General features: G+C 47.0%; 1 protein-coding gene and 1 long non-coding RNA gene across 3 annotated transcripts; one reads left to right on the forward strand and one right to left on the reverse strand.

The window, feature by feature from the left end:
- Nucleotides 1-1,627: 1,627 nt before the first annotated feature.
- On the forward strand, nt 1,628-26,463 carry LOC108395453 (F-box only protein 17). The gene is given in 8 exon segments (XM_073225915.1): nt 1,628-1,759; nt 19,983-20,187; nt 20,189-20,274; nt 20,889-20,903; nt 20,906-20,996; nt 22,998-23,093; nt 23,997-24,132; nt 24,889-26,463. Coding segments are annotated over 7 exon segments (663 nt in total). The 5' UTR covers nt 1,628-1,759; nt 19,983-19,999; the 3' UTR covers nt 24,940-26,463.
- Nucleotides 14,858-19,976, reverse strand: LOC140847060 (uncharacterized). 2 transcript variants are annotated; one of them, XR_012126666.1, is made up of 3 exons: nt 19,479-19,976; nt 15,520-15,623; nt 14,858-15,135 (listed from the first exon to the last, which is right to left on the reverse strand). It is a non-coding gene; the product is annotated as an uncharacterized lncRNA (long non-coding RNA). The 2 variants fall into 2 exon arrangements; XR_012126665.1 differs by having other exon boundaries at nt 19,265-19,976.
- Nucleotides 26,464-26,518: the final 55 nt, after the last annotated feature.

The raw sequence follows: 26,518 nt of genomic DNA on the forward strand, positions 1-26,518 counted from the left end.
TCCATTTTAAAAGCCAGGTTGTTAGGAGGTAAGATTCCTAACAAATATTATGGTAATTGGCCAACAAATGACCCTATCTTCAGGCAGGGCAGCAGTACTAAATGGTATATCCCCACTGCTTGAGGGTTATCATTATCTTAAAGAAGAAGAACAGGACCAATAAATTGCTCGTGTTAAGTTTATCTTACAGAATATCTAAAGGACTGACTATGGATGGTGATATAATGTCTCTTACAGAGATAGACATCATGAGACCACAAGTCAAGCCTATGTCCCACTGGCCTTTTACCCCATTCTTGAAATCCTTAAAAACTCAAATCCTAAACCTTTAAGTGTGCCTCCTTTCTGAGGCTGCCTACACTCCTGAGCGTGTACTGTCTTATTAAAAAAACCTTGTTGCATAAGCCAATTGCACGTCTTCCCAGAACTCTCTATCATGGTAAAAACAAGAATTTACCAACCTCTACCACTGGTGGTAAATGTCTTTGTCACTTTGCTATTTCATTCAATTTTCCAGTCTTAAGCACTAGTCTTCACTCTCAGTTCTAGTTCAGACAAGTAGGGAAGGACTACTGAACTTGGGCTTGCAAGTTCCCATTACCCTGGTGACCTGAATGGGCCTGTGGCTGTATGATCACGGTTGTCTGAAAGCCTGCCAGAAAAATCTCCTTTCTTTGCTTTGGGAAGTTCTCAGAACATAATCTCACTCCATCCAGAGCTCTGAGGCTCACCCCAATCCTGGAGAGGTAGGGGCTCAGTTCCCATGCTGTGCAAACCAAGTGGACACTGGATGCCAGGTGACCCTGGCTTCAGGAGTTGGCAAAGGATCTACCTTATGCTGAGCAGGAGTTCAATGAACTTCCCCTTCCTCCCCTCTGATCTTCCCCGCTCTCTGCTGCCTGCACAGCTGCAAGTGTTCACTGCTACTCTCTAGCTTTAATGAATTCCTTATCTACACTTGTCTGACCTGTTTCTGAATTCTTTCTCTATCAGAGCCAAGAATCCTCCTCAATTAGTGTGCAAGGAGATCTCCCATATTGGATTGCCGGACAGCACTGTGAGCAATCAGCACAATCAGAATGAACTGTGAAGGCCCAAGGACAGAGTTTAGGGAGAAAAGGGTCATGGCCTTATCCTTATGGTCCTGAACCTCGGATTAATTCAGTTGTCTGTAATATAGGGCAGGCGTCTAAAAGAGGAGGGCACAGTCTGGTCTTGGCAGATAAGTGTGCGGCAGAGAGGTTCAATTTAAGAACAGGCCGGGGCTGCTGAGACTGTCCCCTAGGGACACCTGTGACTTTGGGAGAATCCCTGTGGACAATAACTTAGCCAGGCCCCGTCGGAGGCTCAGTTTAACCACTGACTGGTGGGAGAGCCGTTTTGAATAGCGGAGGCTGCTGTAGGCAGGAGGTCCGAAGGGGAATCCAGGAGTTGGGCAGGCGGAGCGAGGGCGGTTCCCACAGCGGGAGGCTTGGGGAGCTGGAACTCGCGCGGGGCCGCAGGTCGGCGAGTGGCGGAGGCGCAGGCTGTCCCAGGGCCCGGCCCGCGGATCCCGGCCCCGGGCTGGGTCTCCTCCCCGCCGGGTCGCGGCAGCCGGGCCCTCCCCACCCTCCTCCCTGCAGCCTCCGGGGTCTCGCGTCTCGCCCGCCGCCCGGATGGGATCGCAGAGCCGCCACGCCACAGGGGAGGACCGACTGCCTCCCAGAGCAGGGTGCGCAAGAAGATCTTAGCCCGCACTCGCCACCGAGCGGGCCGCCAGGTGAGCGCCGGGACAGGCAGGGACCCAGGTGGGGACCCGTGTCCCGTCCTACTCAGAGCTGGGAGACCCCCGGCCCCCCGGAGGGTCGGGTCCCCTGGAGTGCTGCACCCCGGCCCCGGGCCCATCCGCGTCCTCTGCTGCCCCAACCAACATCTGCCCCCTCTGTAAATCCAGAGATTCCCAAACGCACGTTTGAAAGCCCCAGAGGGTGCACAAAGGGCTTTGCTTTTAAAAGGCGTCCCCTAAGGCCCACGCCTCCATCGGCTGCGGGGCGGCGAGGCCGCCATTAAATAAATACCCCAAACTTGCGGACCAGTCCGTGTGCACAGCAGCCAGGGAGAGGCCGGCCACTTTCACCAGATCGGGATTTTCTTTTGCCTGGCAGCCCCTTTGCCGAATCTGTGAATCGGAAGCATTAGAGCGCCGTGTCTTGATTTAGCAACTTGTGGAGTTTGTTTTTAGCTGCGGCTGCTCCTCCCAATTTAAATCTTGTAAAGTTAACTTTTGCAGGGTTCAGTAACATTTTTTAATGCCCTATCTGCTCCTTCGACTTTAAACAGCATCTATTTACTCCCGATGTTGAAAGGCTGCATGATTAGGAACCTACTTTTAAAATAAATAACATTTTTTTTAATGTCCCAGTAAGACACAAGAACAGAAGATAAATAGGACAGACAGAGCTTTGCATTAAAAACAACAAGCCTTTAAACAACAGCTCTGGCCTGCAGCCAATTAACATTGTAATTAAGTGACTTTCCAGAAATGGCAGAAGTGACCTGTGATCACCGTGGTGCATTGTTTTAAGTTTTTTATGATTTTGACTTCTCTGGTGCTTACTTCCAAATCTTGAAAGCAAATTCTTGGATAGTTATTTCTTACTTTACCAACTTTTAGATATTGTCCACTAATCCTAAAAATAGATGGACACAGTTTTCATCATCTGCAGCAACAGAAATAATTTTCCTAAACTTGTGTTTCTTGTTCTATTAAATATATATAGGATCTGTTGACTCCCCTTTTTCTAAGGCCTGGCTGAGAATAGGCTTTAAAAATATTTTTTTAAGTCATAACTACTAATTTTTTTATCCAATCAAGTCATACATATGCTTCACAAATCAAATAGAAATGATTTTTTTCCCATGCTAATAGTAATGTCTCTTTAAGAATATGGAAATAGCAGGGGCAGTGTTTTAGATTAAAAGAGGTGAAGGAGACATGGGCCCCCAGGAGTGTGTGAGGCTCCAACCTGGTCTGGAAAAAACAGCTATAAAAGACCTTCTTGGGACAATGAGGGGAATGTTCATCGAGTGAATATTAGATGGCAGAATGGATTTCCCTTAGTGGTGGTAACTGGTACTGTAAACCTATAGCATGCCCTTTTTCTCTGTTAGAAGATTCATGAAGAAGTATTAAAGAGTTCATGGGAAGAGAGAGAGGAAAACAAACATGGCAAATTATGAAACATATAGAGATGTTCATTTTACTATCCTTTCAACTTTTTATATGATGAAAATTTTTATAGCAAAACTTAGGGAAAATAAAGTAAGACCATTTAGAAATTAAGCGATGAAGACATGTGCACAGTGGCACAAACCCTGGAGTCCACACCAAGGTTCAAACCCAAGGTCTGCACTTGCCTGTCGGGTGACCTGAGGGGGTTGCTTCCCTCCTGCAAACCTCAGTTTCCCCAGCTTGGCAACGGGGTCTATCTCATAGGTGGTTTGTGAGACTCCTATGAAATTTTAGAAAGCACTTCCCATGAGCCTAGAGCAGTTTGTGTGCAGTTAACAGTAGCTGTTAGTATTTTGTGAAGGATCTTTCTTAACTACATGTTCTGCTCACTTCTGGGTAACTGTTGTTGACATAACTGCTCTTGGGCCCTTCCTTCCATTCTTTTTTTCTAGAGATAGATTTGAACTTGGCATTTTCTTTTTCCTTTTTAAAAGGCACCAGATGTCTCTGATCTTGCCATTGGTACAATTTCTGACCTGTTTCCTCCCCTAACGCCTCCCCTAGGCCCACTTTCCCATAGTCCTGGCTTCAATGACTATGGGATGCCAACATACAGAGATGCGCCCTGGACTCCACTCCTGTGGCTGGACTTACCTGCTAAGCAGAGTAACAGCCTTCACAATGGTGGCTCACACTTCTCGAGGGCCAGGCCTTGAGTTCATGTAATTTTCCCATAGCCATGAGAGTTGGAGATTATTAGAAGTCCACGATAGGACACAGAAGTCCTACTGTTAACTGTGCACAGTATTTTTCTAAAACTTTTGGGGTCCAGTGCATTTGGGAATCCAGACTTTTTGAAAATGTGGCAAGTAATAGGGAACCCATTCTCTACGTTACTAAGATCCCTTTAGTGGGGCTGGGGAGTGTTGGGTAATTGAACGCTCTGATATTTCTTGTGTGACATGCATGTTCATATTCAGTGGGATAAACAAAACCTCCCATCACTGTGAGTCAGCTCAGCCACCAAGTGGGTCCAGGAAACATTTGTGGTTTTCAGGGCTTTGGGATTTGGGGATGGTGGACAGGAGCCATTCCCAAGGTCATAAAAAAGTTGGAGTTAGCGGTAGGGCTAACCAGGAGCTGACTGACAGAACCGACATTAGCCCTTCCCCAGCGCCACCTCCTCTGTGGGCTGTTAACCAGCAGTTCCCCAAACCAGTGTCCCTCACTAGCCCTTTGATGCCCTCTAGCCCAGAATTGTCAGGGCTGCCTCCTGGGAATAAGATGATGCACTTAAAGAATTTTCCAGGGCGCCTTACACAAAGAAAGCACCTGACAAATGAGCTGTATTATTTGCACTGAGAGACAAATTAGGCTATTTCCTTCTTTGGCCTAAATAATCATGGTGTTCACTGATAGGAGTAGGTTTTTTTTAAATTGCAAAAAAAACCATCCATACAGAAAAGTACCAAAAGCACATGTACAGTTTAACAAATAATTACAAAATATGTATCTAGCACCCAGGTCGACGAGAACATTGCCAGCCCCCCAATGCTTCCCTGTGTATGCCTTCTGGCTAACAGCCCTCTCCCTCCCTGGGGGGGAACCGCCATCCGGACTTTTATGATACTCATTTTCCTGCTTGGCTTTTCTTCATCTGGCTTTAGTACCTGTGTGTGCCTCTGTAAGCAATATTGATTAGTTAGCCTGTTTCTGAACTTTCTAAGAGTAGAACCATTGGCGTGGGTATATAATTTATCATCTAAACCAGGAAATTTTGGAATAGGGGTCACTATTAATAATTATGTTAATTATCCAGAGACAACAGGCATAGACCAGGCCTGCCCAAGGCACCCAGGCTGTCTACTGTCGGACTCACACTCTCCGGGCCTTTTTGTGTCCGGTGTCTCTCACCCAAAATTATGCTTTTGAAGTTCATTCATGCTGTTGTGGGTGCTTGTCATTAACTCCCTTTTTTTTTTTTTTAATCTGTAGTATTTCATTCCATGACTACCCTCATTTATTTATACACCCCACAGTGGATGGGCATCTATCTGCTCACTTCCAGGCTAGAGCTCTCAGGAACAGTGCTGCCGTACATATTTGAGCCGGTGTTTGCTGTCTCTGGGGTCGAATTGCTGGATCATGGGGCAGGCACATTTTCTTCTTTTTCTTTTTTTTTTTTTTATCCATCTAGAAATTTTTTTATTGAAGTATCACTGATATACAATCTTATGTTGGTTTCAAATGTACAATAGAGTGGTTCAACAGTTAGCCACATCATCAAATCCTCACCCCCTCTAGTGTGGTTACTATCAACATAGAAAGATGTTACAGAATTATTGACTATATTCTCCACGCTGTACTATCATCCCCGTGACCAACTTACATTGTGATTGTGAATTATTGTGCTCCTTTATCCCCCCAACTCCTCCCCCTTGGTAACCACTAGTCACTTCACAGTGTCTGAGTCTACTGCTGTTTTGTTCATTCTGTTTTGCTTTATTTTTATATTCCACAAATAAGTGAAATCAAATGGTATTTGTCTTTCTCTGCCCAGCTTATTTCAATGAGCATAATACCTTGAGAATGTTTTCTTAATCCCTGTGACCAGGTTTAGGATGGTTCATGGGTAGCTAGGGATGCAAACCACTTTTAAAGCAATGGAAGTCTATTCAAGTATTTTCAATATTGTTTCCTGATCAGATTTGAGTTTTAGGATGACATCTGATTAGCAAATGTAGAAACCACAAAGACTGTGTGAAAATGCATAAAAATGCAGATACCTGAGCAGTTTGTTCTTAATTTAGACCTAATAATTCTTAGCCAAATGAATTTTTTTTATTTGCAATAGATTTATTGAGATATAATTCACACGCCAGGTCATTCACACATTTAAAGTATGCAACGGAATGGTTTTTAGTTTGTTCAGAGTCATGCAGCTATCCCTACGAACAATTTTACAATATTTTCATCATCCTGAAGAGAAATGGGGCAGGCACATTTTCAACTTTAGTATAAAATGCCCAGCTAGTTTCCAAAATGGCTTCATCAGTTTATACCCCCATCAGGATTGTATGTGAGTTCTCACTGATGGCACTTTTAAGTAACTTATGGTGACATTGCACTGGTTGGCTGTTTTTAAAAATAAAAGCACAATCCCTACTACACATGATGCTTCTTCCATTGACATTAGAAGATACCAAAAGCAGAAGTCACTTAGCCCCCTGCTTCACACATGCTGTGGCCCAGAGGGCAGCTGGGTAATTAGAAGGTGATGACAAGGACATAAGAGAGAAATAGAGAACTTCAGAACCATCTATTTCTGTCTGCTGTGACACATGCTATTTAGCCGAGTAGGTATTGCCCTGCTTCCTTGCTGCACCAATTTTAAGGAATTTTACTTTTTTTCTTTTTTTTTCTTTTAGGAATTTTACTTTTTAAGATTGTTTCTTTTTACCTCAGTAACTTTAAATTTTATGCCTCATTTCTAGTTTTTATTCTGGCAACTTTCAATTCCCATGATAGGAAGTAGGTGAGCCAAGCCTCTGAGCTTCCCTTCCCCCCACCCTGCATTTCCCATCCTTTGTCAGAAGTACTTGCACACTGTCAAGGTTAATAACATCTACAGGCTGTTCTGTTACCACATTTAAGGCTTACATGCTTTAACTGTAAAGTGTGCAGGAGATTTTTTTGACAACTTTATTGAGGTGTAATTTACATTCCATAAAAATCAGCTCTTTTAAGTGTACAATTCAGTGACTTTTAGTGAAGTTACAGAGTTATGCAGCCCTCACCACAGTTTGAGAGCATTCCTATCACCTCCAGAATATCCCTTGTACCTATGTGTGGTCACTCCCCATTCCCATGCCCAGCCCCATCCACTACTGATCTTCCTGTATCTTTAGATGCATCTTTTTTGGACATTTCATGTAAATACCTCATGCAATATGTGGTCTTTTGTGTCTGGCTTCTTTTACCTAGCAGACTGTTTTGCAGTTCATTCATACTGTAGCATGTACCCGTATTTCATAGCTTTTATTGCTGAACAGTATTCCATTGTATGAATGTATTACACTTTGTTTATCCAGTCACCAGCTAATGGATATTTGAATTATTTCCAAATAGATAATGCTGCTGTGAACATTTGCAATCAAGTCTGTATGTGGACATGTGTATTCATTTCTCTTGGGTAGATAGTCTGGTAGTAGAATTGCTGGGTTTCATGGTAAATTTATGTTAACTTCTCTAATGTTCAACTCTTAAAGAAACTGCCTGATTTCCAAAGCGGCTATACCATTTTAAACCTTCTCACCAGCAGTGTGTGAGGGTTCCAGTTACTCCAAGTCTTCACCAATCTTTTCAACAATAGCTGTTCTAGTGGGCACAAAGTAGTGTCTCGTGATTTGAATTTACACTTCCTTAGTGACTAAAAATGTTGAGCATCTCTGAGTATGCTTACTAGTCATTTGTATAATCTTCTATGGTGAAATGTCTATTCAAATATTTTGTCCACTTTTAAATTGGTTATTATTGAATTTTCAGTGTTCTTTACATATTCTGGATACAAGTCCTTTATCAGATACATTATTTGCAAATGTTTTCTACCAATCTATAACTTATCTTTTCATTTTCTCAATGGTATCTTTTGAAATGCAGAAGTTTAAAATTTTGATGATGCTTACTTAATCCATTTTTTCTTTTACGAATAATACTTTTGGTGGTGTATCTAAGAAATCCTTGCCTAACCCAAGATTTTGAAATTTTCTTCGGTTTTCTTCTAAAAATTTTATAGTTTTAACTCTTAGGTTTAGGTCAATGATTTGAGTTGACACTTGTGTGTGATGTGAGGGAAAGGCCTAATGTAGATTTGCATGTAGATTTCCTAGTACCATTTGCTGAAAAGACAGTCTTTATGCTAAGAGACCAGATCTTAAATGTTCTCATCACAAAGAAGAAATGATAATTATGTGACATGATAGAGCTATTGGCTAATGCTACAGGCGTAATCATATTGCAATATGTAATAAGTGTATCAAATCAACAGGTTGGACACCTTAAATTTACACAATGTTGTATGTCAATTATCTCGAAGAAAAATAAAAGACAATCTTTTTTCCTGGAACATCAACAGGCCTACTGCAAAGAGAATGCCCCTAGCCTCCAGATCAAACGGATTCATTTTTCTTGCACTTTGTCAAATGGACATAACATGGATGCAGTTAGTGTCTATCATATTTGGACCATGACCTTCTTAAAACAGGTGGGTTTTTTTCCCTGTAGTTTCTCATAGCTTGAATTTTTCCCTTTTGAGGGAAGCATTTCCTTGTTTCTAACTCATCCAATCTAATTCTTGGAATTCTTTTTCTTCTTGAAGACGTCCTTCCTCTTACACTATCCTGTTGTTGTTTTATTTTTAATATCTTCTCAAATTTAAGTGTACCGAGGCCAGCTACATAATTTGCAGGACCCAGTACAAAATGAAAATGTGGGCCATTTGTTCCAAACAGATTAAGAATTTCAAGTTAGTGAAAGGAGAGCTGTATAACAAATATGGAGCCCTTCTAAGTGTACGCTCGTATGCACAGGTCACGTACCTGTGAAGCCTGAAGTCAGCTGCAAGTCTACTAATTCGGGTTTTTCTTTTCCTTTATGTTCTTTCGGCCCTTTGAATGGTCTCTGTTTCCTCTGGGGTCAGTTAGCGTTAGCTTTCCTGTTGACTTGATCACTTCTCTTTGGGACGGCTAGTTTGATGCATCCAGTGATCCTTCCTTGTCCAATCACATGTTCTAACAACCGAGGGGCTGGGCCCCTTTTTTTAAGTCACTGATATGGGATTTGGGGTTGTTACAGATCTGGGCGTGCTCTCCTGCTGGCCCCTCTGGCCAGTTTCAGGGATGACTGAGAATGCTGTTCGGGTGCCCCGCTCGCTAGGGTCAGCATGCAGGGAGCCGGTCTTTGCCGGGTGCCCGCTCCCAGATGCCCCATGGGGAGGGCAGTGCTCAGGAATGCCAGCAGCCTGGGCCCTTCCCAGATGCTTCATACAGTTTCTTTACAGAACAGTCACCCAGCACTGCCTTGTTTTCTCTGGGTGTGAGTGTCGGACAGCCTGAGGTCTGTGTGGCAAAGCAGAGGCAGAAGAGGGAGAAGGAAGCCGAGAGGCACAGTTTTTTCAGAGATGGACTGACTGCTGTCCTCACCCTGCCCCTGCACGCCGACCTGCACGCCCACCCCAGCCCAGGCCCCTCCGGACCCCTGACTGTGGGCCAGAGCCTCTGAGGGGAATGGCCTCGAGGCTCCATTGTCCCACCCACCTCCTGTGAGCCCTGTCCTAGCCCCCACACTTCTGTCTGCCTTTGTCTCTCAGAAACGTGTCCACATGTCATTCTGTTGACGGTCTCCCTCCTGTTCACTTTGCTCTGTAGTTCCTTGGCTGTGCACAGAGACAATGCCTTTGGGAGGGAGATTGGGTTGCCCAGGTTCCAATCCCCACTGCACCTCTGACTGCTGTGTGACCTTACGAGGGTCATTTTACCTCTCCCGGCTTCAGTTTCCTTATGGTGTGAAATCAGTTCCTGGCTCTGCAGATCTGTCTTATCTGGCCCATATGGTGCTTTCATTTTTTTTTTTTTTTGATGCATTGCTAACATTTAAAAATTGATTTCACATAAAAACTGGGATTTCCAGTTTTTTTTGAAAAACTGGAAGATGTGGCCAAACTGGGCCCTCCTTTCTACTTGGCAGTAAATCAGCCAGAGTGAGTACTGGCACAGCCTTCAGGCTGAGCTGTACTCTCTGGTTTCCAGAATCTCCACCACTCCGTTTTCTTCCACCCAGCCAGCCTCAATTAGGATAGTGTGCGTCTCTTACAGGCATCTGGACTTGGGATTCCTGGGATAATCTTTCCAGAGCGTCCAGCAGGACCAGGCACACATGAGGCCAGCCAGGGTTGTGCATGGGACTCAGATCCAGTCCTTGTTCTGACTCCACGGGCCATGTACTCCATGTTGCATTCACCCAGAAAGGGTGCCTTTTAAAAAAATCTAGCCAGCATCTCCTGTAGGCTAGTATAAGCCCTGATAATCAATAGCTCAGTCTGCCTTCTTGAAGAGGAAGCCACACCGAATCTTTGAACACACAAATAATTCCAGAGAGCAAATAATTTTAATCTTGTCTTTTGATGATTTTTATGTAACCATTTGTGGCAGGTTAGAAACAACACCAGCACTATGGTTCAAGAGCAAAGAGTTAAAATTAATAAGGGAAAATGTCAGGTAGAGGAAAATCTCCCAAAAGCATGAAAAGGAAGCCATTCTGTCTAAAACTAAAAAGACTGACACCACCAGGTGCTGGCAGCTGCATGTCTCATACATTGTTGATGAGAATACAAATGGCACAATCATGATGGGACATTTTCTTGTACGGTGAAACATACACTTAACATACGATCCAAGAATCCCACTCCTAGGTATTTTACTTTTGAGAAATGATGTGTGTCCACACAAACACTTGTACGTGAATGTTCACAGCAGCTTTATTCATAATAGCCCCAAACTGTCCATCAGGGTGAGTATATAAACAAGCTGTGGGTTAATCTGTTCAATGGAATACTACTCAACTATGAAAAGGGAATAACTCCTGAATGATACATGCAGCAGTGTGGGTGAAGCACACAGATGTTATGCTGCAGGGAAGAAGGCCCAGAGAGCATGTGCCGTATGTGTCCATCAGGGCCCAGTCAGGAGACTGAAACCACACAGTAATTTGAAGGAAGAATGCTTAATATACAGAATTGTTAATTATAGCATGGGATTAGAATCAAGGAGTTAGCTACTAAGAAGTAAGAGAACCCTAAAGAATATAGAAATATCAACGAGGCTTCAATTTTTAAAACAATTCTTACGTTGAAATCCTAAGCCCCAGTGTGATGGTGTTGGGAGGTGATTAGGTCATGAGGGAGGTGCCCTCATGAATGGGATCCGTGCCCTTGTGGAGGAGACCCCGGCGTGCTCCCCAGCCCCGTCTGCCACCTGAGGACACACAGCAATGATGGCCATCTGTGAGCCGGGAAGTGGGCTCTCACCTGACACTGAATCTGCCAGTGGGTTGATCTTGGACTTTCCCAGCTTCCAAAACTGTGAGAAATTAGTTTCTGTTGTTTACAAGTGAAAAAGAAGAAGAAAAAGAAGATAGAAATAGCAAATACAAAGAACAGCCACAGCCTGTAAGATCTAGAGAGCTGGGGGAAGACGGCAGTCCCCGGCTGTCCCTGACAGCCCCACGGACCCTGATCTCGGAGAATGCTTGGACAAAGCTCACTGAAGAGCAAAGGAGACCCCGTGGTGCTGCCCCTGGGGAACTTGCTAGAATGTCACCCTCTTGAACTTACCAGAGGTCTGTCCTCTAGGATGCTAGGGAAAGCAGTTCACAGGGAAGGTCTCACCGGAAGCACACAGGTAGGAAACCAACAGAGGTGGGCGCCAGGGGAAGGTGCTGGCTGTGGGGGCGTCGCTGACTGCCAGACGCTGGCGACACTTGCTGCCTGCCCTGGGGCAACCAAGTCTGGAAGCTGGAAGCAAAACCCCTTCCTCCTGCGGCATTCCTCTGGCTCCCTCTACTGGAAAAATTTAGCATGTCAGCCGGCGAAGGACAAAGATTTAAAACCTCCAAACTCCAATTTTACAACTTGGAGCTGTGAAGCAGTAAATTGATTACCCGCACAGTATACGATTCTGTTTATACGAAGTTCTAGAAAGGAAAACTAATTTATAGTGACAGAGAACAGATTAGTGGTTGCCTTGTGGTGGAGGTGGGGGTTGACTGGGACGAGGTAAATCTTCTGGAGAGAGAGAAATGCTCCCTATCTTGGTTGTATGATGGTTCCATGGTTGCATACAGTTGTTAAAACTCAAGCTGTACACTTGAAATGTGTGCATTTTATTGGATTCAAAGTATAAAACGATAAAAGTAATTTTTAAAAAGGTACCCATTCTGGGACCCAGGGCTCTTGAAGGGAAAGATATGCATGTGCATGTGCACACACAGCAGAAATGCACCCAAGTGCCCCAGCTCACACTGCGGTGCATAGCTCTCCGGGGTTTGTTAGTGGAGATCATTTCTGGCATTGGCTTGCTGGCTTGCTCACTTATTCTTTCTGAGGAGTTCATGTTCAACATGGGTGCTATGTGTAGTTGGCAGAATTTAGAGGGGGCAGTGAGGTACATGTGTGCCCACTCCCCTCTCTCATATCCCCCCTTCCAAGGTAAACCCACAGAGTGCACCTCACTTTAGGTTCTTAATTCTTTCAGATGATTAAATCCTCATCCTAAGAGTGAAAACATTTGTTGTTTTATTACCATTGGGTCTTATTCCCTGAGTCCCGGGCATGGCTCAGGGATATCTGCCCTGCCCTGTTCACAAAAAAACCTTTAACGTAGAAGCAATAGTTATCCCCATATTACAGGCAAGAAAACTGAGACCAAGGGGTCAGCATACCTAAGAGATGGCCTGCGCAGGAAGTGGCAGAGTTGGGTTTTGAACTGAACCCAGATCACCTGCCTTGTAGGGGGAGCTCCCGACCACCACCTATCCTGGGGCAACAGCCCAGGGTCCTGGAGACTCAAATGGTCCCTGCCCAGCTCACAAGGATCCTAATAGGTTTTACTGAATCTTTGACAATTGGGTCTTTCTCTCCCTGGGGTTGTATTATGAAAATTTTCAAACATACAGAAAAGTTGGAATAATTATATGTTAATAAACACTGACCCCTAAGAAGTGGAGACCCACAGATTTTTTAGCCTGATACTGAAATATTCCTATGTATAGTGACGCTTTGTCCAGTCTCCCAAATTCATAAAGCAAAACCAAAAGTCAGTGAAAAGACATTTCAAATACAGAAATGCTACAAATACCACATCAAGTAAAAACACACATGTACAAATATATAAGGGTGACACATCAGTCACTCTAGTATATTATTAGCTGATGAAATTAATAGAAATAATCTTTAAGTCAATGGCTAAAATTAATAAAGATAAAATGAACAAAACTGGAAGTGATACAATTAATCCTGTTAATACCCTATAAAAGGGAGACAGTGTAATGAATCATGAGCCTTGAAAATGAAATTATATTATTTCATCTTTCTCAAAAAAAAGCGTACACCCTGGGAAAAGGATGCTGTAGCTAGAGAGACCACAGGGGACAAAGAGAACCCTGAGGAACCCAGCTGTGCAGCCCTCCAGCTTTGGTCTCCCCATTCCAAGTGCTAGACTGGGGCCTGAACAAGCCTTCGGAGGACCCAGCCCCATCCAACACCTGATGACAATAGCATGTGAGCCCCCGATCCCCAGAGCCATAAAAAATAATAGTAAAATAACAGTCAGTGTAAGTACACTCCGGCCAACAAACAGACCAATGTCGGCAGTATCATCACTGAGTCATAAGGTATTTTTGTGCAAAATGTTCTGGTCACTATAAAAAGGTCTCTGGCTGTACACAATTTGAGGAACTTCTGGGGAGAGAGAAACAAAGTCTTCATTTAAAAATAGTCCTGTGTTTTGTTTGATAACTCTGGGGAGAGGCTTTTGGCTCTTTTTGTTCCATTCCTGGGGCGACCATCTCTGCATTTATTGCTATTGGAGTTTTTAGTAAACCTTTGGTAGAAAGCTCCCAAACGGTGTAGCCTGATGAATTTTTACAAATAAACAGGCACACAGAGCCCTACCTCAGATGAAGCCGCAGGAAAAAAAAAAAAGCTTTATAAATGGCTGTATCTCTGCCCAGTTAGGAATTTCATGGTGCCTGAGATTCTCCTGGCAGAGAATTTTGTTGTTGTTCACATATTTTCATCATGAATCAATGAGTCATTGACCATAATCTCAAGATGCCCAAGATTCCACATTTTTAAATAAAATGAAATAAAGGTATTATACCAACAAAAATAGCAGCTGTCAAAGTAGCTAAAACATGGATGCTACCTGCATCCACGGATACATGAAATGTGGTCCATCCATACAATGCAATATGATTCAGCCTTAGAAAGGAAGGAAATTCTGACACAGGCTACACATGGATGAACCTCAAGGACATTATGCCGAGTGAAATAGGTCAGTCACAGAAGGATGAACACTGTATGACTCCTTTTATATAAGGTCCTTAGAGGACTTGAAATCCTAGAGACAGAAAGTAGTAGGGTAGTTACCAGGGCCAGGAGGGGTGGAGCGACAAGGAACTAACTGTGTTACAGGCTGAAAAGGAGTTCTGAAGATGGATGGTAGCGATGGTTGCACAACATTATTAATGCATTTCATACCACTGAACTGGACACTTGAAAATGGTTACAATGGTACATTTTCTGTTATGTGAATTTTACCACAATTTTAAAAATGGAGACAAAAGAGAATTAGCTCCATGCAACAGGCAACAAGTAGAAGCAGCCAAGTAGATTTCTGATTATAAAAAACAAAATGGGTGGTCAGTACTTAAATAAAGCATAGTTTAAAAACAAAAACCAACCAAAAAATACACTATTCCTGAATTATGTTTATTAGGCTAAAAAGATAAATATTTTTGGTCCCATATCACACAGATGGGAAGTGGGTAGACTCAGAATTTGAACCCACCTCAGTCTGCATCTATATTTGGGGCACTTTTGTTTGTTTCTTATGGGCGGCTCTTGGCGTTTGGGCTGGGACAGTTCTTCGTGGGGAGTGCCCGTCCCACACAATGCAGGTCCCTGAGCATTGTTCCACTCAGCTGGTGCCACATAGCAGACCACCCAAAATGTAGTGACTCAAACAGTAACAATAACCATAAAACAACTGTGTTACCTGCATGGCTCTGAGGATGGACTTCTTAGAGTTCACATGGGGTTGTCATCAGCGGCTGGCCTCTGAAGGCATATTCACCTCTATGCCAAGCCCCTAGGGTGGGGAGATTGAAAGAGCTGGGCTCAAGCCTTTCTCCACCTTCGTGTGGTCTCTCCAGTATGATGGCTTCAGGGCAGCCAGACTTAGGTGCCGACTCAGGCGCTTGCACCAGCTCACGAGAGCAGGTTGTGGGCAACTCTTCCCGAGCCCCCAGCTCAGGGGCTTCACATTGGTGGCTTGCAATCAGCCATGGTAGGGGATCGTACACTGCAGAGATCAGCAAATGCTGCAAACCCAGACTCATCCTTTCCCCCCTAGAGACCTAGTAGTTAAATATTTAGCAGCACACCCCTGGACTCAGGGCTTCTGGGGCACAGGAACCGAGAGAGAAGCAGAGGCTGTATCCTTTTTTATTATCCAGCGTCCGAAATCCCTTACCATGTCTTTTCTGCGGTGCTCTGAAAGTTGAAGCAGTCACAAAGGCCTGCCCGGGTCGAGGGGAGGGCTGTGGACTCCACTTGTCAGTGGCCAGTGGTCAAGTCCTGGAAGAGCATGTCAGATAGGATATATTAATTGTAGCCACTAGGGGAGGATACGGTCTGCCAGAGCATCAAGGGTCCTTGGAAATGGAATAGCAATGCCACCCCCAGTCACTGTGACAACCAATAAAATAACTGCCCCCCCAAATGTCTTGGCAGCCAGCAGTGCCATGCCTTACATGTCGCATGCTGACCCAGCTGGTAGTTGGCATCCAGCCACGTGGACATGGTGGCTATGAGGCCCCTCAGGGCCCTCAGCTGAGCTTTTGTCCCAAACAAGCACTCTGTATACTCGGGGCTCCTAAAGCACATCACTGAAGGTTTTTGCTCCTCGGTGAAGTCTGGCTGCTCTTGTTTGTGAGGGGACCACCCCCAGCTTTAGAGATCCCTCGTTTGCCATGACCAGGTATTCTTAAAGAGAGCCAAGCCAGGGAACTGCATACACTCTGGTGAATCTCGTGTCCATGACAGGCAAACTGGTGGGCTTGCTTGTAAATTGCCACTAGCTGCTAATGCAGCCACCTGGGGAAATGCAGCTCCTAGCCTCTAAAGCCTGTCTGATAATTTCAGTCACTCTACAGTGGCGTGAAGGGGGCATCAGGCTTTTTGTCATGTCTACAGACCACTTGCCTAATAGAGGCTTATTTCTTGAAAGACCTTAATCAATTTATTTAAAAATAATAACAGCTGACATGAATACTCACCAGCATTAGATAACCTAACAAGCACTAGATTATTCATTGAAGCCTCTTAACCTAGGACAACCTCCAATGATCATTTTGTCCATTAAACAAGATGATGGGATTCAGTGAGATGATCCAGCTTAAATGCTCAGCATGGTGGCTTAATAAGGGCCCAATAAATGTCACCAGATGAAAATATCATAGCTAAATGGTTGTGCATTTTTTATGATGTGTAATAATAATGGCAACTAACATAATTTAGTGTTTAGTAATTTCATCTTCCTGGACACCAGCAGTTTTTCTTACATGCTTTCCCATTACATCCTCACAACAATGCTATTAAGTAAGTACTATTAACATCCTTATTGTCAGTAGAGACAACTGAGGTGCAAAGAGATTAAATGATGTGCCCTGGGTCATATAACTAGTGAGGGACATGGCAGAGACTCAAACCCAGGCTGGCTGGACCTAGGCCCCATTCATTCACCACCAGGGAAGTTGTGGATAAAGTGAAGGTTCCTGTGGCCAGGATTCTCACCTGACCCCAGTTGGCTAGCTCACTACGCATGTATGGGCAATGCATCGTTATTGACTCTATATAAAGAGCCCTGCCCTGTGCTCTGGGCAACACGGTGGCACGGCTGCAAGGCTTCAGGAGAGCAGAGCAGAGACTGGAGTGGTAGCAGGGCTGAGGACAGAGCCAGAGGACAGCTGTGAAGGCCAAGAAGCCCAGAGGACAGCTGTGTGGGCTGAGAGGCCCAGAGGCAGACACCGGCTTGCTGCACGCAGACTTGCTCTGAGTGAACAGGATTTTAGTGATTGACCTGCCACCATGGAAATAAAGTTGGGTATAACCCGTTCACCCAAACAATCTTTTACTCTCATGTCTTTGGTCACATTAAATCCATACTTTTCCGGGGCTGAAACCGATTGGCAAGACAGGAATGAGATGAGTTTTTCAATAGGTCTCGAGTTCATCACTGAGCTCTTGTTAAATAAAGGTGTTTCACCTCACCACGCCTCAGTTTCCTCATCTGCGGAGTGGATCTCTGGTGTGATTCATTCCTTCATTCATGTAACATCTCTTTACTGAACACTTTATTGAATGCCTATCAGACACTAGTATGCAGTATGCAAATGAACAACAGTTCTGCTCTCCTGGTGATGATGGTGTGGTTAGGGAGACAGATAGAGAAGAGAATTGAGTAAATTATAATACTTCCACATGGTGTTTTAGGAGGTGACAAATGCTTTTGAAAAGTACAAAGGAAGGAAAGGGAGGAGGGAGAAGGCAGTGGCCTTGAAGTTCTGAAATGGTAAATAAGGTGGCTCAGGGTGGTCTCATAGAGAACTTGACACTTGAGCAAAGACTTGAAGTATGGAGGTGAGCAAAGAAATCCTCTGCATCCAGATGGAGGAACAGGCCATGCAAAGGGTCCAAGGTGAGGAGGCTGGTGTGCCAGGGACAGAGAGAGGGAGCTGAGAGGGCAGGGACGTGACTGAGCAGATCGTGCGGACTTGCTGGGTCACAGGAAGGACTCTGCCTTTCCCCTGGGTGACACAGAGCCACAGGAGGGCTGTGAGCAGGGCAAGGACAAGACCAGACTCAGGTGTTCACACTGGACCTGGCTACTTACAAGAAGCAGAGAGGCAGTGATGATCCAGGTGAGAGCTGATGCACATGGTGGAAATCTGCAAGGGAGTGAGTGTTACTGGAGGAAAGAGGAAGTTCAAGGACCAATCCCTGACACTGCAAGATCAGACGGAGGAAGAAAGAACAGCCAAGGAGCTGGCCAAGCAGATAGGAGGGGTCCAGAGCTTGTGTGCTGCCCCAGGGCCAAGTGAAGAAGCTGCTGCTCACAGGTCCAGCAAGGTGAGGACTGAACAGTGACCTCACTTTCGCTTAACACCAAAGGGTCACTGATGACCTTGACATTTCAGGGTGAAGAAGAGAGCAAAGCCCGATTAGAGAAGGGTTAAGAGAGAACAAGAATCGAAAATATGGAGGTAGCACGTGTAGACAACTTTTTAAGAAGGTTTACCATACACAGGAGCAGAGAAATGAGGATGTAGCTGGATGGGGAGGTGGAGTCAAGAGAAAGTTTGTTTTCAGGTAAGATATATGCCACTGTGAGTGGGCTGTGGGAATGGATCCAGAGCAGAGGGGGAGAAGGGAAGGTGCAGCAGAGAGGGGAGCACTGTGAGGCACGGCCTGAAGCAGGCCACAAGTGGACAGCTGACTTACTAGGGGGCAGTCATGGTAGGCACAAGGCTGGGAGGTGATAGATGGGGTGGTAGGGCCTATGGAAGTTTGCTTCTCATCGTTTGTATTTTTTCTGCAAAATAAGAAGCAAGGGGAGAGTGAAGAGGTAGAAGGAGATATTATGGGCTCCGGGACAGAGAAGAAGGTATGAAAGGATTACCTATCGAGAGGAACAGCAGGTGGATAAGAGAAATGTAATCTGATTGCCGGCAGCATTAGGGGCTTGAGGCTCAAGTTCTCAAACCTGAAGTGAGACCAGAGTGGAGCTGTGTGTTCTTCAGCCATTTTAAACTGTGGGCACAGGTGCAGGGTAGGCAGAGGGCTGGATTTAACCGGGGTCATGTGTAGGAGGAAGCCAGAGGAGGCAAGGGTGTAATGCAAATAATGTTTTTAACAATTAGCCAAGGAATTGAAACTGAATTAGGAAGAAATGAGGACTTGAGGGGGTGAGGAGCAGTGAAAAGGAAGTAGGCACAAAGGATGGAAGATCACAGTGGGCTGGAGGGATTGTGGGGTCTCAGGCCCTGGAAGAAAAGAGCTGGAAAGAGAGGAGGTGATGGGTGACAAGCAAGATGCCTATGGTTGAGGTCCTGAAGAGCTATTCAGACAAAGTATAGTTGTGACCATGGCAGGGAGGGGCTGAGAGGAGAGCAGCTCTGAGAACAGAGGTGGGGGTGGCAAAAGGAAGGGTCACCTACCTGGATAGAGAAATCACCAAGAATGTTGATAGGAACAGCAGTAGTGGTATGAGCCCAGAGCTAAAATGGAGAAGTGACGGGTAGTGATCTGGGTCAGCAGGCGATGCGCGAGGTGGGGTAGTGAACAATCTACTCTGATGATATGAGATTCACAGCTGAAGGGTTTGGGGGAAGATGGAGGGAGAATGGCCTGGAAAGGAGCAAGGAGATTTACCCACTTCGAAGGGCCACATGAGTGCTTGGTTCCGATTAGAGCAAGGTGACAAGAATGTTCAGTGACGAAACTGAGAAAACAGATTTTGCCGAAGATAGTTCATGAGTTCCAAAGGCCCAAGAGGTCGGCACAGGTCGGGGGATGAAGTGGAAATGGTTTCCTCCTCGGTGGGTTTTCCTCTTGAGTCTTCAGTGTGCTTATGGTCATATATATGAAGTGCTCGGCCTCAATGTGCCAGACAAAGATGGAAGCCAGGGTCAGCAGTCCTGGTGGTCACGGACAGGCCAGGGGTCTGTTGCTCAAGGGGGAAAGGTGGGGAGAAGCTGATTCCGGAGGAATCCAGGCGGCAGGAACTAGGTGCCCGATTTTCGCAGCCATGGCAGTTCTCCGACCGTCCATTGGAGCTGGTGAGGTCACAGTCAAGCTGTGGGGACCTTGTGTCCTGGGAAGAGAGATTGAGAGAGGCCAAGCCGCCCTGACCTGCCGACCCTTCTCAACCTGCAGGACTCTGGAGGCCGGAGATGGGCGCCCGGCAATCGTGGCAGCGGCTGCCCGCAGACCCGCCCACAGCCTTGGACGCGCTGCCCCCGGAGCTGCTCGTGCAGGTGCTAAGCTACGTGCCTCCGCACGCGTTAGTGACTCGCTGCCGCCCAGTGTGCCGCGTCTGGCATGACGTAGTGGACGGGCCCACCTTGTGGCTGCTGCAGCTGGGAGGAGTTCCCGCTGTGCGCCCTGGCGCGCTACTGTCTCTGTGTACCGCTGGGCCGCAACCTCATCTTTAACTCCTGCGGAGAGCGTGGGGGCCAGGGCGGGGCCAGGGCCGCCAGGGGGCGTGGTCGAGGAAAGAGGCGCGAGGCCAGGAGGGGTCTGGAAGGTGATAGACCGGGTGGGAGGAGCCGAGGGCTGCGGCAGTGGAGGGAAACAAAACCGTTGGGAGAGAGAGTGGGAGGGGCCACGGGCGGGACTGGATGCTCACTGTAGGCTAGGTGGGCGTGGCTAAAGAGGGAGGAGCCGGGGAGAAGCCGATTAGGTGCTGACAGGGACGGGGCTTGCACAGAGCTATACGGCCTCACCGAGGACCTGTGGGAGGGGAAAGAGAGTGGGTGGGGCAAAGACAGGAGGAGATTGGAGGCTGTGGTTGAAGGAGTGGGAGCCGGGGGCGGTGGGGGCAAAACTGAGCTGATAGCGAGACAGATGGGAGACAGACCTGCCGCGTGGGGCACGGTGGGGTTGAGGAGGAGCTGGGTGGAAGGGCAGGACTGAGTGGGCATGGTCGTGGGGAGGGACCAGTAATGCCCGTGCCTGGGAGGCAGGGCCAGGGGAGAAGGCGGAGTGCGTCAGGGAGAAGCTGGAGGGCAGCGCAATTTGGTGGAATCCCTTGTCTTCAACCCTACTGTACCTTACTTACAGAAGGCTTCAGAGGCTGGAGGTGGCACACGGCGGCAACGGCTGGGTCATGGAAAAGAACTTACTGGTGCCTGGGGCTCCTTCTCAGACCTGCTTCCTGACTTCTTTCCTGTGAGTGGCCTTTGGTACTGAGGCATAGGCCTCAGGTAGAGAGGGGGCCACTTCTGTAATGTCCTGTCCTCACCCTCATCCCCCTTCATCCTCTCCTTCATTTATTTATTCAGTCAATCAACAGATATTGTTGAGGGCCTGGCAGGTACCAGGCACCATTCTACATGCCAGAGATACAAGGAAAATTCAGAAAGATCAGGAACCTACTCTTTTCATTTGCATTTTAGATGTAGGGTTGAGGCAGAGGGTAACCAACATCTAGTAAATGAGGCACTGAGATTTGCACCCAGGTAATCTGGCTTCAGAGCTTCTGATTGCGGTAAGTGCTATGAAGACATCAGAACAGTTTGCTGGTGGATTTACTTTATCCTCTTACCCGATACCCATTTCTCTTCTCCTCTCCCTGCACGGTCAACTATTCTCATGTGGCATTATTCAGCTTCCTAGTTGTTGCCATTAAATGATATCTCATTGTGTTTTATTTTTTTTTTGGTATCATTAATCTACAATTACATGAGGAACATTATCTTTACTAGGCTCCCCCCTTCAACAAGTCCCCCCCACATGCCCCCTTACAGTCACTGTCCATCAGCGTAGTAAGAGGCTGTAGAATCACTACTTGTCTTCTCTGTGCTGCACATCCTTCCCCGTGCTCCCCCCCGACATTATACACGCTAATCATAATGCCACCTTTCTTTTTTCCCCCCCTTATGTGTTTTATTTTGCATGTTTTGATTTACTAATAGTGAAGCACCTCTCCGTGTGCTCGTTAGTTTTTTTGGATTCCCTCCTTTGTAAATTGCCAGCTCATATTTTCTGTTAGGGTTGATGTCTTCTTGTTGATACACAAGAATTCCTTCTATATTCTAGATGTCAGTCCATCCTGGACATTGTGGAAATCTATTCTATCATCTGTATTAACTGTGTCCATGGTGTTCTTTGTTGTTACTCTCCTGTGACCAAATCCATCTCTCTCTCTCTCTTTTTTGGCTTAGAATTTATTTTTGAGATTTTGTTTAAAAAGTCCTTTCCTACCCTTAGATCATAACAATTCTCTCTTATAATCTCCTTTTGTAACCTTATAGTTTTATCTTTCACCTTTAGATCTTTAATCTGCTTTTGAATGCAGATTTAGGTAAGGATCCAGTTCCCCCCCCCACCTTCTATATATTGAGCCAGTTTTCCAACACCATCTATAAAGACTCCATTCCTTCCCCATGGAATGGCAGTGCTGCTTCTATCATTTATGAAGTTCCCATACATTCCTCAGTCTGTCCCTGAGCACTCGGTTCTGTTCCACTAGTCACCTTATCCATTCTTCCACCAGTACTATACTGTTTCTGTTATTATGGCATATTCAGATAGGGGAGGACTGTTTACAAAGGTGCAGGCAAGCAAGGGTTACTGCATGACCCCAGGCTAGTAACAGTGAGGAGAGTTATTACCACCTCTGGGCCTGACAGTTAAAGGGAGGAGGAAGTTAGTGAAACACAAGACAGAGAGGGCTATGAGGAGAGGGCACAATGGAGCTTTGCCCTTTCATTCAGAGGCACGGCAGTCCCACGGCGATCCCTTGGGAGGGAGCCAGGAGGATAAATGCCTGATTTCATGTTCTTCTCTCCCATCTCCTGCTGGAGCTTCCCATTGGCTCCCCAACAGGAAGTAGAGGGTAAGAGAGGCCAGTCCATACAGGCAATACATCCTTAGACCTAGGGCCCCAGCACTAGCGTCCTTGCTCATTGTGGGCCTACATTTGTACTCATGTTCTGGCGCCCACAAATATTAGGGGCAGGCCTGCATACAGGTCAGCCGCCTGAAGCCCGGAGCAGGGTGGAGAATGGTGGAAGGAAAGTGAGAGGCCAGCCCATCACACATCTTGTCTAGTAAAGCAAGCCCCAGGGGGCTGCTTTAGACAGGGTTGTCAGGGGAGGCTTTTTGGAAGAGGTGATTTCTGGGCTGTGACCGTCTGCACCCCCTGCCCCCCACCATCTCCCTTCCCAGATGGTGCTTCAAGAGGCAGCTTGTGGACTTGGTAATGGAGAGGGTGTGGCAGGAACTGCTGGACAGTGCCCAGATCAAGATCTATGTGGCTGACTGGTGAGTGAAGAATGGCAACGTGCCCCCAAGCAGCAGCAATGGTGGTGGAGGTGGCAGTTCTGCTGAAGGGGCTCATTTAATCCCCATCAGCCCCTGGATGGCCATTGTTACTATGCCCCCTCATATGAGGCTGAGAGGGGAAGCAATGTGCACAGCTGCGGAGCCAGGGATGGGTGGAGCCCTGATGAGTGCAGAGCACCTCTGGGCACTGCCCTCCGCCGTCTCCCAGCAGGCCCCAGGCTTGGTGACCTGGGGGCCACTGACTGGCTTGGCTTGGTCTGAAACAAGGCGTCCATCCTCATCCACGTCATCCCCATCGCCCACACACAGCACTGACCCTAAGGGCTTGGGGATGCCCTTGAAGGCCTCAGAAGGGTTGGGAGCACTCCCCCGAGAATATAAGGCTCTGACAGGCAGAGTTGGGACGGGTACACTGGCTGGCTTCAGAGCCTGCAGGGCTACGATGAATCTTCCTCCCCAGAGCACCCATGTTCCTTCACAAAGCCTTAGGCCCTTCCTTCAAGTTCTTGCTCCTCCACAAAAGAAATTCCTTCTTCCGTGGGGCTCTGGCCCCTTCCAATAGCTGTGTCTACCCCACAGTATCCAGATTCCTATCCACAGGTTCCTCCCCAGAAAGAGCCAGGCTCCTCTTCCTCCAAGCTCTGCTCTGCCCCAGAGAACCATCCTTCTCCCACTCTCCTCTGCCCCATGCATGCATCTGACCCCAAACCTCCAGAATCTGCCCCAGGAGCACCATGCCCCTCCCCTCAGGTTCCCAGGCCGTGACTCCTCCATACGTGGCCCTCATCAATGTGCAGGAGAGCCCAGCCCTCAGCCTCCCTCCCTATCAACCCACAGACTGACTGGGTGGCGAGGGCGTCAAGGTTCACCGCCACCTGGCAGGTGGGGCACCAGAGAGAAGTGCAGCTGCATCTATCGGCTGCGGGTCTGCCTCCTGGACGTGTATGAAAATGAAGTGGTCAAGTTCTTGGCCTCACCCAACCTGGCCCTGCGGTGGACTGAGAGAGGCCGCCGACAGGTGGGTCCAGACCACCCTGCAGACTGCCCCTGACCTGCTCAAAGGCACACCCAGCTTCTCACCCTGCCTAGACTCCTTCTCAGCTCTCAGCACCCCTGGAGATCTCTCATGATAACATCTGGTGACCACTAAGCCCTTATCACATCCCAGGCCCTGTTTTTACCTCTTCATTTCATTAACACAATAGCCTACTTGTCCAACATACATTGATTGAGCACCTACTGTGTGCTGGGCCTGCTCTAGTTGATGGTAGTGCAGCAGTGAACCAAAGTCCTTGCTCTATCCTCATTTTATAGAGTTGAGGAAACTGAGGCACAGTTAAGCACCCCAGAGTCACACTACAGTGTGCAGGTCCTGCTTCAAGTCAAGGCTGGCACCCAAGCCTATACTGTCATAACTCAGTTATCAGAGGAACCTCCTGATCTCTCCTCCTGCCCACCCCACCACCAAACACACAGATTCAGCATCCAGAAAGATCCCACTAACAAGTCAGTCAGATCACATCTCCCCTACTTGTAACCCCTCAGAGTAAATGCCAGAGTCCTGCAGTGCCGCTATAAAAAGGAATGGAGTCTGGGTCCATGCTACAACGTTCCCAGCATGCCTCCAGGGAACCCCACTTACTGCTGCTTCAGCACATTAGTCCCAGGCCGTGTGAGAAACCAGGGACCCACCCAACCTGCCCACAGCTTCCTCAGCTTCCCAGAGCAGGGGGGTGGGGGCCAGAGAACTCAGAGACATTTACTTTGCCTGTAGATTGTTTACATGTGGATGCCAACTGGTCCACGGAGTCAAAGAACAGGCTAAGCCAGGATTTCTAACAGAGTGAGAAGCTGCTGGCAGTCTGGGACAGTGACTCTGTTGGAGTATTTCTGGAGTTAACCAATTGCTGCAGGGAATGGAGGTCATTTGGGTCACCTGTCCTTGAGGTGACAACAGGGGCATCAAAGGGAACCCTGTTTGGGGGGTCCCTGGGATGCAACTGTGGGGGCCTAGGCAACGTCTCCAGCACTGCCCACAGTGCCTCTCCTCTGGGCTACACTGGTGCTGCTTCTGTCAGGACCCCTGACTCCCAAACCATGTCCCTCGCCCCCACCTCCTGCCCTTGCCTCAGGGGCATCTTACCTGCTGCTGGGCAATACTCCTTTTCTCCACCCTCTGGTCCACTGGCACATGCACTCCAAGCCTTCAGGAGCAAGGGGTGCCATGGAGGAATGCTCCCTGTTCTGACTCCCCTTGTGTCTCCTGTTATTTCCCAGCTGGGCACAGCTGGGCAATAAAACTGGCGCTAAATGTGAAGTGCTGAATGGGGGATTTTTGTCTGCAATCGATGCACTGTCTGCCCCCAGCTCTGATCCTAAAAGGCCTCCTAAAATCATGGGAACTTCAGAAGGTATGCTAAGCTCCGTGCAGGAAGATGGAAGTGGACTTTGAGAGCCAAGACAGGCTACAAAGATGCCCTGAAGGGCTCCTGTGCCAGTTCAGTTCTCCCACCAGCTCGCAGGAAGGCACCATTAGCGATACCATTTAGCCCAGGAAGAAACACCTCAGTTTAAATGACCTGCCCAAGGTGACCTGGCCAGGAAGTAGGGAAGGCAGGACTCGCACCACAGTTGGGCTCCAGAGTCCAGTGGCATAAGCACAGCATCCAAATCTTAAAATCAAACATGGCCAAGCATGCGATCAAGTGAGGTGTTACTCTCGGTGCCATTTTCCAAGGGAACAAACTGAGGCCCAGATGGGGACACAAATATACCCAAAGTCCGCCATCCAAAAGACAACAAATGTTGGCGAGGATGTGGAAAAAAGGGAACCTTCCTACACTGCTGGTGGGAATGTAAATTAGTTCAATCTTTGTGGAAAGCAGTATGGAGGTTCCTCAAAATTCTCAAAATAGAAATACCATTTGACCCAGGAATTCCACTCCTAGGAATTTACCCCAAGAATGCAGCAGCCCAGTTTGAAAAAGACATATGCACCCCTATGTTTATCGCAGCACTATTTACAATAGCCAAGAAATGGAAGCAACCTAAGTGTCCATCAGTAGATGAATGGATAAAGAAGATGTGGTACACATACACAATGGAGTATTATTCATCCATAAGAAGTGAACAAATCCTACAATTTGCAACAACATGGATGGAGCTAGAGGGTATTATGCTCAGTGAAATAAGCCAGGTGGAGAAAGACAAGTATCAAATGATTTCACTCATCTGTGGAGTACAAGAAGAAAAAAATGAAGGAGCAAAACAGCAGCAGAATCACAGAACCCAAGAATGGACTAACAGTTACCAAAGGGAAAGGGACTGGGGAGGGTGGGTGGGAAGGGAGGGATGGTGGGGGGGAAAGAAAGGGGGCATTACGATTAGCATGTATAATGTCGGGG

The sequence above is a fragment of the Manis javanica genome, chromosome 17 (genome assembly GCF_040802235.1).
Source record: "Manis javanica isolate MJ-LG chromosome 17, MJ_LKY, whole genome shotgun sequence".
NCBI lineage: Eukaryota > Metazoa > Chordata > Mammalia > Pholidota > Manidae > Manis > Manis javanica.